This window comes from Sipha flava, unplaced genomic scaffold (genome assembly GCF_003268045.1).
Source record: "Sipha flava isolate LNK unplaced genomic scaffold, YSA_version1 80_pilon_pilon, whole genome shotgun sequence".
In the NCBI taxonomy this organism is placed as follows: Eukaryota; Metazoa; Arthropoda; class Insecta; order Hemiptera; family Aphididae; genus Sipha; species Sipha flava.
Window position 1 is genome coordinate 1,552,394 of NW_020273622.1, and position 13,902 is coordinate 1,566,295.

The 13,902-nt window shown below is 24.8% G+C and overlaps 1 protein-coding gene across 1 annotated transcript; it reads right to left on the minus strand.

The window, feature by feature from the left end:
- Window positions 1–3,186: 3,186 nt before the first annotated feature.
- Window positions 3,187–10,076, minus strand: LOC112693040 (thiamine transporter 1-like). The gene is made up of 9 exons (XM_025567923.1): window positions 9,885–10,076; window positions 9,160–9,330; window positions 8,088–8,301; window positions 7,915–8,016; window positions 6,687–6,814; window positions 5,067–5,169; window positions 4,225–4,405; window positions 4,013–4,154; window positions 3,187–3,340 (listed from the first exon to the last, which is right to left on the minus strand). The coding sequence occupies exons 1-9, from the start codon at window positions 10,008–10,010 to the stop codon at window positions 3,227–3,229; spliced, it is 1,281 nt and encodes a 426-aa protein (XP_025423708.1). The 5' UTR covers window positions 10,011–10,076; the 3' UTR covers window positions 3,187–3,226.
- Between the last annotated feature and the right edge of the window lie 3,826 nt (window positions 10,077–13,902).

Sequence of the window (13,902 nt, forward strand, 5' to 3'; positions counted from 1 at the left end):
CCTAAATTTATATACTTACATGGTCATTTGTCGATATTTTTATTATAATTATCATTAGCTCAATCAACATTTCATTTAAATTTTGGAAAAGTGCATTTTGTGAATTAATATTTTGAGTGAATGTATATTCAAATTATAGAAAGTATGTATTGTATTTGTTACCGGCAATATGAATAATTCGGTTTTTTGCAAAATGCCTAAGCATTAAATAAAATGCCAAAAATCACTCGGCAATATACATAATACGAGCTTTACCTAAGTATTATCATTGATTATAGATACTATCTATAATCAATGGTATTATATATAATGCCAAACGTGGAGTAGGAAATATGATAAAAACAAACAAAATTGGTCATCGCTTATTACCAACGACTTTACTTATCGTTTATCATAAATGTGCGTGCACGATTTAACGCAATGAAGATTTTTTTTTTTTTTTTGAAACTTTGCATTGACAATTAGTCTCGACATTTAAATACAGCTCGGGTTTATATAAGTAGCTCGGAATTTAAAATAAAAGAGATTGTTGAAATGATGGCCAGGGGAGATTTAGAAGAAAGTATGTAGTAATAATCGAGGGGAATGTTAAAGGAGTGATGCACGGAAAAAAAAGTAAGCGCTCCGCTGACAAGGTAGAACAGTGGAAGAGGATATGATTAATATTGCAAATGACTGGAGCATGAGCAAAAATACAGAAAGGTGAATCGTTAAGCAATAATTTAAATGCATGTGTAGGGATAAGAATGTGACCGAAGCGAAGGCGTGAAAATTAAACGATTATTTTGCGAGATAATTTTAATTTATAAAACCAAGGCTTGGAAAGAATAATATAATTTAGAGATCTATACCAAGTGGCAAAATGTTGTAGAAGATTATTATAAGAATCGGAACAAAGATGGTGGACACAAGATTTGAGTTTAGGACAAAAGTCAGACCAGGGAATAAGATTGAAGGGTGGAAGTTGGATTAACGATGTATTTTTAGCTAAAGAATTAGCAGTTTCATTATCAATAATACCTATGTGCCCTGGAATCCAGAGAAATTGGATTTCAAATCCCATTTCATTAAGAGAAGATAAATAAATTCTAATTTGAAGGATTAGAGAGTTAGGTACCTAGTGATTTGAATACATTAAACGAGAGAGATTGTAGACAAGTGAGAAAATCAGTAACAATTAGGAACTTGTTGGGTTGTAGGGTGGGGATGAGATTGAGTGATTCAACTATGGCAATACATACTGTTGTATAGGATGATGCTGTTGATGGAAGGTTGTTTGTAAAAGAGATGCGTAAATGTGGAATAATGAAAGAATAACGGGCAGATATCGGTGAAACCGAGACGTCAGTGTATATTAATATGAAAAGTGGAAACGTTTTGTGCATATATTCTTGAAAAATACCATAAACAAAGATAGGGGAAGAGGTTTTAATAAAATCTATTGAATGACTAAGGAAATTATTTTTGTAATGAATTTTAGGGAGGAAAGTTGGCTTCATAGAAGGGAAAACTATTAGAGTTAAGAATGTAATTACGACATGACATTGAGGAATGTGCGACAGAGACAAGGACTGGAACGGATTTGCTTACATAGCACCAAGCAAAAAATACATCTATAAAGTATTATACATATTGGGATAATATTTTGACAAGTCTTTGAGGAAAAACTTGCCAGCTAGCCATTTAGACCTAATATTTAGAGGTTGACAGACCACTTCGACTTCAAGATTAGGAAATGGAGTTGATTTAAGGGCACTGAGGATGGATCTGTTACATGAAATTTGTAATTTATTGAGTTTGGAACGATAAGATAGGGCAGACGAGCTAAAAAAAAAAGCTACCGTAATTTTTGATTTCATTTTTCCAGCTATCAATTGTACGAACTCAAACACAAATATAATTGTATAAACTTACTGAAATTTGTAACAAAAATTAATTTTTTTTAATACGTACACGTGCATATACTGTATATACACGTGCATATACTGTATATACACGTGTTTTTTAATTACACGTGTATATACACGTGTATGTTAATTACACGTACTTCGTGTACACGTGTATTTAAATTACACGTTTAAAATCACAGGCACTAGTACTTACATTTTTTTTCACATTTTAACAGACTTAGGACTGCCTATGATCTATTTAGACCACCGACATTTATATTTGTAAAATTCTAATAATTTATATTTTAATGGAAAACTGTAAAAAACATTTTTAATCATACCTGTAGTCTTAATTGACCATAAACAGTCCTAAGTCTGTTAAAATGGAAAGGAAAATATTAGTATAGTGTAGTACTTACCAAAAAATATTTAGGAACTAGTGTAATACCTAAAATAATTCTGGACCCAACTAATATAGTACCTATAAAAATCCGGGACCCCCAACTATTACACTACCTGCGATTAGCTCCTCATACTCAGAATCTAACTCGGATGCGCCGAAGAAAACAACATTGTACATTGCATTTTTTTGTTATTTAAATAAATTTCTAAGAAATACATACATATTATATACGCGCGGGCGTAATCTAATTAAAAAAATTGTATACCAGCAATTAAGACAATTCCAAGAAAAATAGAAACAGGCAGGTGTTTTGTAAAATATAGTAAAATATAATAAAAGACTCGTAATAGAATAAGGAGCGCATCAAAACGAGGTTATCTATCAACATATAAAAGTACTCTGAATTGGCACTAAATTCAGACATATCCAACCATTCAGTGTGGAAGCTCTGCTTGTTTTAATCATCATCAACTCTGTTGATTTTTATAAGTATTAAATAAATTATCAACTATACCAGAAAAAGTATTTTTTACAAGTATATTCATTGAAAATTGTCCCAGTCTTAACATTTAGTATTTAACATTAAGGTGGTACTGTTGAGTAACCACAGAATAGATACACCTTAATACCAATTAAATAAATGTAATCTCTTCTGTATGAGCCATTATTCATTTTTCCACAATAAGTTATAGATTCCAGATTTCATAAAGATCATCTATTTAACATTTAAAGAAGTAAATAAATATATATAGGTTGAAAAATATTATTCAATTAAATCTGTCATTAGTCAAGCGTTGCCAGGTGAGCAGTTAATTATATAGTCAAATAATTTATAACCGTTCAAAAATAATAAAAATATAGTTTATTTTTTATTTTTAAAATATTTAATACAAGTATTCATTACATAATTATTATTAAATTAATAATAGTTTATTCATTTTGATATTGAAAAAATGCTGTGTCCTCTCATCTTGTTATATGTTGAGCACATTGCTCCAATAGTGTATACAAATCCAATTATCAAACAACTTCCACCATATACTAAAAACTATAAAAAAATAATTGTAAAATAGATAAAAAAAACAACATTTCATTGCCCAAGTTTTAAGCAATAGATATTTTTAAAACAAAATATTCTAACACAATAATACCCCCATAACCTATAATCTTTCTAGGGGTAATACATTGCATGCATTAGTTTCCTTGAGTATAAAAAATTGGCTTTAATAACACATTGATAAAAGGTCAATGATTTGGCAGATGTGTTGTTAACACTAGTTTTATTTTTTGTATACTTAAAATTAAGTTATTTATTTATATTCAAATGCTAGCAATGGTCAAAATATGACTTTTATATTTATTTAATTATTATATATTGTAACTAGCATTGCTAGTTGTCATCTAAAATCAAATATTATTTCATTGTATGGAAGTTGAAGAATTTTAAGTTCAATTTTATAAAATTTCTGGTTCACAAGACTTTATATACATTAGTATTACAAGTATTTGTAATACATAATTAAATGAAAATTTATTTTAGAAATTAAAGGTTAACTTATATGTATTTTAAAAAATCCTATTTGTAAAACAAATTTATTAAAATTATTGGTATATTATAAATTAAAATATAATCTATTACGTAGAAATGAATTAATTTGTATAAGATTCTCCAATAGATATTTTAACTTTATTTTAAAGCAACTAATAATAATAATCTTACTTGTGTTCTAATGTTTAACATAAATCCTACTGGACTATTAACAATCACAGTCAAACACGTTTGTAATACGAGTGTAAAAAATGTGTTAATTCCAAACACTAATGCATAGCTGTCTGCAGGAATATTTTTAGCTACTTCACAACTAAAACAAATAAATACATTTTTATTAAGTTTTAAAATATACTTAAATATGTTCATCACCAAATACTTACTTTGCTACAGTAGCCATAATATGATAGAATGTTCCAAAAATTATATAGCCAACATATGCATGTGACAATAAACTTTCATGAGCCATTATCAACAATAAAATGCCTTGTCCTAAAGTAAGAATACCTACTAACCACCAACTTGACACTGTTATGATACCAATTAAATAAACACCCAATGTACCTAAAATAATTTAATTGATTATCCTTACTATCAATTAAAACTAAAAAATATAATTAAAATAAAACAAATAAGATACAATAATAAAAATTTTATACAACAAAATAATAAAAATAAATTAAAATTAAAAATCAGTACTAGTTAATACTCATAAAACAATATATAAATAACTAAATAGTTTATATATAGAAATAAATAAATAAAAACTTAGTCTGGAGTATTATTATATTTTTAAAGAATAACTGGTTTAAAATTAAAAATGCATTGTCTGGTATGTACACAACTATAAAATCGCGACTGAATATGAAAAAATATAATCGCAACTAATTTATCATAAAATATATACCACTAACAAATGTTTATTAAATTCATATTATATTTTGCACAACTAAAAAATAATTCTTTAAAATGTATTTTTTATTATTATAACTTGTCTGTTTTTACAAGTACAATAAATTAACTAATAATACACGAAAAAAAAAAAAAAGTATTTAATATTAGAATAGTTTTTAAATAAAAAGTAGATGCCATGTGTTTCAACTCTCGATCTAAGTAAATATAAATGTATACATCCTTGTATATTATTATGTTTTTAAATCTTTAAATTTTTATCAATTTGAATATTACTAAATATTTTAAAAATATAAATAATAACCATACATACTTATGATTGTATATGCAGCTTCCACAATTCCATTATCAGTAACTGGTAAATCAGTACCATTTTTATAAATTTCTTGCCATAATGATTGGGCATAAGACATAAACTAAATAAACATTTTTATTTTAAAGTAAAACTATTTAACAAAATAAAATAAATATATAATAATGTAAATTCAATTAATATTCAATAAACAAACTTAAATGTAGATAGATTAAACAATTTTCATATAGTAAAAATATTAGTCCTATTATATAAGCTTTTGTCTTTTAAAGTTAAAATTGTATAATGGTTTAAACTGTTTATTTACTGTATTAAAAACATTCTTACTACTTTTGAGTGAATAATAAACAATAAAATGTAGCAAAATATACTATCATACATTCCTAACCAAAATAAAATGAATAACTAATTAGGTATATTAAAATTAAATGATACAATTTATATGAAACTTTTAAACTAAAATGACAAGAATTTTTCTTTTAATCTTGAAATTCAATACTGAGAGACAAAGGAAGTATAGGAATGGGATATCAGTCAAATACTGGATTTATAATTATAATAGAAGTTTCATATAAATTTTATAGAAATTGTTTGTACTTGATAGTAAGAATTAATCATTGTAATTATGTAACTTTGCATATTTATAATAACAATACTATAAGAGAGACTAAAAAAAAAATTAATTTTGTGTCACTTATTTATTTAGTTAAACTTACTTAAATATGCTTAAATTTAATAATTTTTAATATAGTTTTTGCTAACAATAACTAAACTTTTTTAATTTGTATAGGTAGTAGTTTTATGATATAATAATATTTTAATCTTAAATATTTACTCATCATAATGATTTAGTTAAATATAAATAGTTTAGTTATTATGGATAATTTATTAAATATTGCCAAATAAATAACCAAAATCTATACTGTATATTACAACAAGGAAACAAGTTATATCATTAAACTTTTTTAGTAATTAAAAAACCAATGGTTTATTAAAACACCCAACCATATTTATTTCAAAAATCATAAATAGACATAACATCTAATAAAATTTAAATACATGTAACTCCAAAAACTTTCAGTATTTAAGTATCTTCAGAATATTTAATCAATAAAAGAAAAATTATAGAATGAAATTGAAAATAAAAATAATGGTAAGTAGTGGCAGTCTAAAATAGTACACAAGTCGGATATCTTTAACTTAATTATAAACACCTCATAGATAGTATTACCTAAGCAATTTTGCTTTCTATTATCTTATACAATTGAAATTTTACAATAAAACTTAGGTTTTTGTTACCTAATATTCAATTATAAATAATCAGTGTTTATAAAATAGTCAAACTAGTTTTTTTATAGATCTACCCAGTAAAAAAAAAGAATTAAGAAGAACGTTAGAATCATAGATGCTGTAATTACCATGTATCTGTCCTGCTGAAGATTTTACAAAACAAGTGTTTAACATTTGTATGAAAAGTCATGATGAAACAAACCAAACCTATAGATCATAATCATAAAGTAATACAAAAATTTTTAACTAGTTAAAAATTAATCCCACTGAAATTATGTGTTATTTCTTATAAATTATTCAACATTTGATAATTATAAAATTAATTCGAACCTGATAATAAAAGCATGTGCCTAAAGTCCACCAAATGGACCACTGAAGAACATAGCGATTGGTGAAAGCAGTGATGAAGTCGAACCATAGTCTTTGACACACAGTTTTAGATTTGGATACATTAACATCTACATAAATTATATATATTTATATATATAAAATAATTTTAAAAATGTAAATAATGCATTTAGTACATAGTTATTTGTAAACTACTAAGAAAACATGTATAGTCATTTCACCATGTTAATTTAACTCCGGAAACCATACTGCTGATTTTTATTAATATTAGTATTTCTAAAAATTAATGTGTAAATATATAAATACATACATTATATACATGCGTATCATATTAATTTAGTAAATTATTATATTTTATATATAGCATACTATAGAATGAAATATAACCCAAAATTATCAACATGTTTCTATTTTTATTTTTAATTAAATAATTATGAGGTATATATTATATTGAATGTTTTTAAACAATTTTAGGATAATGAAGGATTTATAAAATAAAGTAAATATTTGAATATATAATTATATAACAATGGTTTTCAAACTTTTATGACCACTGAACTCTTAGGAATTAGTTTGTGTTTTGTGAAACTCCAGTGTCCTTAACATCACCTTAATCCCAATGTTTTAATTATTTATTGAAAATCAATACACCAAAAAATATTTTAAAGATAGTTCAATACTATAGATTATTACAATTACTACTTTCAACACTCACATATATCTTGCGGAACCCTTAAGATTGTCATAAGGAACATATTTTGAGAATAGCTGTTATATAAAACTATAACTTATATTTAACATTTTTAATTACAATATTAAGACTTAATAAATGCTTTAATAATAAACAATCTCTATTAAATATATTAAATATGTTCACACAGTTATACAACATGAGTAACTTTTTAAATCTTTATATTTATTTAAAAATAAAAAGATAATATTTGATTTATATATTTTTAATTTATTAAATTCACTGTTATGCTTTATGATTGTATTTTTCCATTATTTATTGTTATTAATATTGTCAAGTTTTATCAGTTATATTATAATACTATAATTTATCTTAAATATAGATCACAAAAAAATTATAGATTGGCTTTTAAAATAATACATTTAACTACTTTAAATGTAATTCTATAAAATAAGACAAGCACTAAGCAAAATATATTAATAGGGTTATTTTGGTTAAACTAAAACATTTCTTAAATACCTGTATTATCTCGTATATAAGTATGTTCAGGACTTTGATGAAAATATAAACTACTTTTAATTGAAGGTAATCCAAATGCCCAAATTATCGATGTAGCTGCACCTGTAATGAAATATGTTGTCTCATAATTGAATTAATCACTTATATGATTAAATAAAAGTAATAAGACTCACCTACAAGTGTTAAATAATTTAATTGTTGTACTGTTAACACATGGTAGTCAATTAGTACTTGAGCAAGCAAAGCCGATACAAGTCGGCCTAGTAAACATGCCATTTTCATGTGACTAGAAACAATTTTATAATGTTTTTTATCTACTTTTGAGTAAATGTATGTATAATATGCTACTTCGCAAGCTATCATGTTGCCATAAAATACTTCCATTATCTAAACAGAAAAATATTATATATTACTAATGTATAATTAATATAAAATAAATCCCAAAAAATTATAATCAATATTCTACATTAAATAATGTAGTTTAGTAAAATAATCAATCCAAGAATTTAAATTTAAAACTATTATTGACACACTCCAAATCTTACAAATTTACTAATCTTACTAATATTATAAAACCATTGATTATATAAACTGAAACAATATGTAAATATATAAGATTATTTAAGACATTTATACAGAATCTTAATTAAATTAATTGTTATGACTTAAATTTAAGTATACAATAAAATGTCCAATGAATGAGAATATATATAAATTAAAAACTATAATTAATTATTTTTGATGAATAAGGATCCAAATGAAAAACAAATTGGAAAAAAATTACTCAAATTACAATGTAACAAATAATACTACATTGCATTTTAATAATAACAATTTTAGTGCAATAAGGAATCTATAATTTTTTAACTTAGATTGCAATTAATTTTAATAATTATAAGAAAGAATCTAATTAATTAACAATAAATCCTTAAAATCATATATTGAAAAATAAAAATTTAAATGCTATTACATTTATAAATTAAAAATGAATAAAGGGCTAAAGATACAAATAATTTAAAAAATAAAATTATATAATAATAAGAATTTTTGTTTTTAAATCTTATGTTTTATTTTTGTGGATATAATTTAAAGTATTTAATAATTTGTAATAAAAAATTTTAATATTCTGTAAAAATTTATTATTATATTTAATATTTGTAACTTATAAAATTTCCAAATGGATAGTTTATAAAATAATTAAATAACTGTAAAAATACTTTACAATATGTGTAATAACTTACCTACCTTCATCTCAGTCTTGGTTCGACAAAAAATCAACATTATTTGAACTGTGAAGTTTGAAAGAGCATTCAACACAACAATTGGTTTGTAACGTAAATAATCGGTAACCAAAAATATAATAACAGTAAGACCAAGACAAGTGTAAGTTGATACTGGAAATATTTCTTGCATTATCTATAACAATAAAAAATATTAATAAATTATTTTTAAATTAAACAAACTATTCATTATTTGAAATAAAACAAGTTAATTAAAATTGATAGTTTAATTTAAATTAAATGAATATACTTAAAGTAACTAGAAATATTTCTTAAATTATCTATAAACAATTAAGAAATTATAAACTCATAAATAACTAATATGTTGTTAATAAATTATACTTAAATATAATTATTAATAATTAGATATAAAACAAGTTAATAACAGTTAATTATTTCAAATGAATTAATACATTTAATCCAAAATTATTGTAATCTTAAAATTTCTAATCATATACTTACTAGAAATTGAATGTTATAAATAGAATTTTTAATTTATTATATTACAATTTGTTCAGTTAAATTAAGATAACATTACAATTTAAAAATAATTTTCAGTAAATTAAAAATTAATTATATTAATTAATAACATTTAATATTAGTTTTTATCAACTGGCACCTATAAAACAATTCAGGTATTAAAAAAAATTAACAAAAATCTTGGAAATGTATTAAATTTAGTATACTTACTTCTTTATCTGTAAAATTCATTGGTGGATTTGACAAATATTGTGTTATATAAGGATCTTCTGGGCGAAATTCTTTGAGAAATCCAAATACCGCAATCCATATTGACTGAATTAACCATTTTTCCATTTTTAATATTATGTTTGTTTGTTATACATAGGGATTTCCAAATTATCATAAAAACAACATGGATCGTTCAGGGTATAATTTAAATATATGACAATATAATATATAATACAATTTAAAATTATGAAAAAATACAATTTATTGCAGCATATTACAGAACTTGTATTAATAATATACTCAAGTAGGTACTCTTAAAAGATAAGATAAATATAATAAATGCGTAGATATATAATATTAATAATTATTTATTTATTATTTAGGAATAATATATAATATAATAAAAAATTAACACTGATAAGAGGATACTCTTTCAGAAGATCAAACCACTGAGGTTGACCTTAGGTTTTAGGTATTGATATTTTTAATTTTTATGACAACAGTAATTATAATTAGTTAATAATGTTCACCTACATATTTAAATATCATGTTTTTATATTTTAAATGCTCAATAAGTAATAACCATCATGAAATCAATTATAAAATTTGTTATTCTGATTAGAGATGTTAAATTTGTGAACGAATAAATCATTTTAACTATTCACTTTGATGAACTATTCTGAACTGTTTCAGTACCTGTAACTTAACAGTTCACAGTTCGAAAATAATTGGTAGCATTGTATAAATAAATTAGTTCACAAATTTCTTTAAAAATTCTCCGTGGTTCGTTGTTCGAAATCCTGTAAATGGTTGTTTACAATTAGATAAAAAATACTTAATTGCCCATAAGTAATATGAACTACTACTGAACAGTTCAGTTACTGATAGCATGATTAAAGATATAATATCTATATAAGATATCTATAATCGTGACTAATAATGATAAAATTAATAGTTCACTTGAACTATTCACTTGAATGAACTGTGGACTAATGAACTAAACTTTCCATCTCTAATGACTACCCCTCGCTACCCCGTAATGACGCTTATGGTAGTATAGGTACTATTAGCGTCTATTTGATAAGCTCGCAATAGTCATTTTATGTAAGTATATATGTTATACCAGTGTTTAAGTCAAAAAATTTAAATGTCCGAAATAAATTAAGTTTAAACAATTTCGTATAGTTCGTTATAGTATGAAAAACATAGACGGATATCAGGGGGGCTTGAGGGGCTTAGACCCCCCAAATATTTTAATAGCCCCCAAAACCGAAACTGTTAGAAATTTTATTCGTCGTTTTTATAATTTATTTATAATTATCTGTTCATTTTTTTTGAAAATCGTAAAATAAATAATAAAAAATTATTTACAATAGCATGAACAATACCAATTACATAGTTGGCTACTTGCGAAAAAAGTTTCAGTTCAATGAAAAAAATAAAAACTTGGTTAAGGACATTGTTGGTTCAAGATAGGTTCAGCAATCTTTCAACACTATATATAGAAAAAGATATATCGAAAAATATAAAAAGCGATGATATTTTGAGTATCTTTGCTAATACAAATAGTTATTTGTCATTAAAATAAAATATTAATTATTTTTAAATATACGTTATTTAGTGTTTTTTTAGTACAATTCAAACATATCTATATTTTTAATGGTAGTAAGTTTTACTTGTGTATTGGAAGGGGGTGTGGGGACGAAGCCCCTGCGGATTATTTTACATTGAATTATTATAGCCCCCCCAAAAATTCAACCAAATGTCCGCCTATGATGAGAAGTGATATAATAAATACCTTATTATTTTTAACATTTCATTGTATTTTATAATATTTTATGCACTTACAGCATCTTCATTTTAAATACATGATATCCACTTACAAGCATACAAAAACTAGTTAGTAGTTAGTTAGTTAATAATAAATAAAAAAATAGTAATTTTTAAATTTGTATAGTTATACATATTTTTAAAATCTTAGAGTATAATATTAAATAATTTAAAATAATAATTAATAATACAAATTTATTTGAAGTACTAACATTGATTTCGGGCAAAAATTAAAAATGTCAATTGAAAATAACACTGCGGGGTTGCGGTAAAATCGAGCATGTTGTGGTTTTTATAAATATCGTGCTGCGATATTTTACCGTGGCCGAATTACCGCTGTAGTGCGTGAACTCCCGTTACAATATGTATGTACAATTTTATCGTCATCACAATCCCACCACGGTTAGGCTGTGTGTAAGGACCTCAAACACTATATAATACAATATGAGGAATATCCGACGTTTGCCTGTATATTAAATGTTTATTTTATATACTTCCGAGACTAATCACAACATGAAACCAGTGCAGATTTCTTACGAGCAATCCGAATTCTCTCGTTTCTCGCGCACACGCATTAACCGCGTGTATCACCATTATGGTGTATACCAGTGTTTCCCAACCTTATTTTACTCAACGCCCCTTTTGCATTTTAAAAATCTCATACCACTCTCCTCCCAATCAATATTTTCAAAAGATTAACATTTTATTTTTTAATAAGCTATTTAATTAAAAAAAAATATCATTTAACATTTTAACGCTACAATTTAGTTCATTTTATATTTAAATACTTAATAATAATATGAATTATATAATATGATTTTGAAATTGTTAATATAAAATAATAATACAAAAAATACTTATGTGAATAATGACTGCTCTGAGGTTGATGGTTTCCCGCCAACGAAATTATATCTTGCTCAATAGAAGTTAGCATTAGTCTCCTCTTTCACATATGTATTTCTAATTTGTTTCTTAATTTGATTAAAAAATTGTTGAACCGCATTAAAGTTTTTTTCAACCAGGTATGTCGACAGATACAATAAGTACCCATAAGACAATAATAATTTTAAACTATTATTGTCACCTACCCAGGGGTGGATTGGCCTATCAGGAAATCGGGAATCATCTCGATGGGCCGGTCCTTGTTGGGCCGCTCTAGAATATTATATAATTACCAATAAAAAGTTTTATTTTTTAAAATAAATAAAAATCATTTAAAAAATGAATATATATTGAAAGATGCATTATGATCAAACTTCAGTTCAAGTTTTAACTGATTAATTATGTGACTTACCCAAAACTATTATAGCTATAATTATATTAAAGTTATTGTAGAGTTTACTAATTTAGGAGTGAAACTAAACAAAGTTTGAAATTAATGCATAATAAAGCATTTTTTTAGGATGGGGGAGGGGTAAAATAGTTTAATTTACGGTTCATGGGTCGGTTTGTTTCATATTTCCTGGGCCGAAAATAATTGCTAATCCGCCCCTGCACCTACCAAATACTTAAAATCTATAGTCCGATAAGATAATTATATAGATGTTAGATAAACGTCTAAAAATATTATACCTATATAATTCTATATATTACATTTGGTATTTTAAATGGGCATAGCCCATTCGGCTCCCGTTTTTTAAAAAGGTTAATTCCCAAACGGCTCTGGTTTTTTCTAAAGCATCTAAAGCATTTTGCTTTATATTGTTCATGGGAGCCGTTTGGGAAGCGACATTTTAAATTAGTTTTTATTCTACGCAGTTTTACATTTCATCGCAGTTATATACAGTACAAATGTAAATAATAAATGAGCGCCCCCTCAGAAAAACGCCCCCTTCGAAATAAAAAATGTCCACAAAGAGGCAGTATCGCCCACGTTGGGAATCACTGTGATATACACTTCGGGACTATAATTTAATAATTTGCGGTTATACAGCGAAACGATGAGCGAAAAGATACTTTAAGATCTTTAAGATCCAGTTATATATGTATTATAAACATGTAATAATGAATAAAATAATACACCAAAATCACATTTTTTTTAATATTGTGTAGGTTCTTATGTAATTTATTATTTTATAATTTTATCTGTCTATATCTAGATAATTGTTTATTATCAAAGCATATTACTGTCAATAATATAATACAGAAACTTGAGTTTTTTTTTCAGTTTCACATTGTGTGTTGCAAC

Bases quoted from the DNA above. Each gene is read 5' to 3' on its own strand.
- LOC112693040 (XM_025567923.1), bottom strand. From the start codon at position 10,010: ATGGAAAAATGGTTAATTCAGTCAATATGGATTGCGGTATTTGGATTT. The intron at 8,017-8,087 runs GTGAGTCTTATT...ATTTCATTACAG, and splicing joins AAATTATTTAACACTTGTAG to GTGCAGCTACATCGATAATT. The intron at 4,155-4,224 runs GTAAGTATTTGG...TATTTGTTTTAG, and splicing joins ATTATGGCTACTGTAGCAAA to TTGTGAAGTAGCTAAAAATA.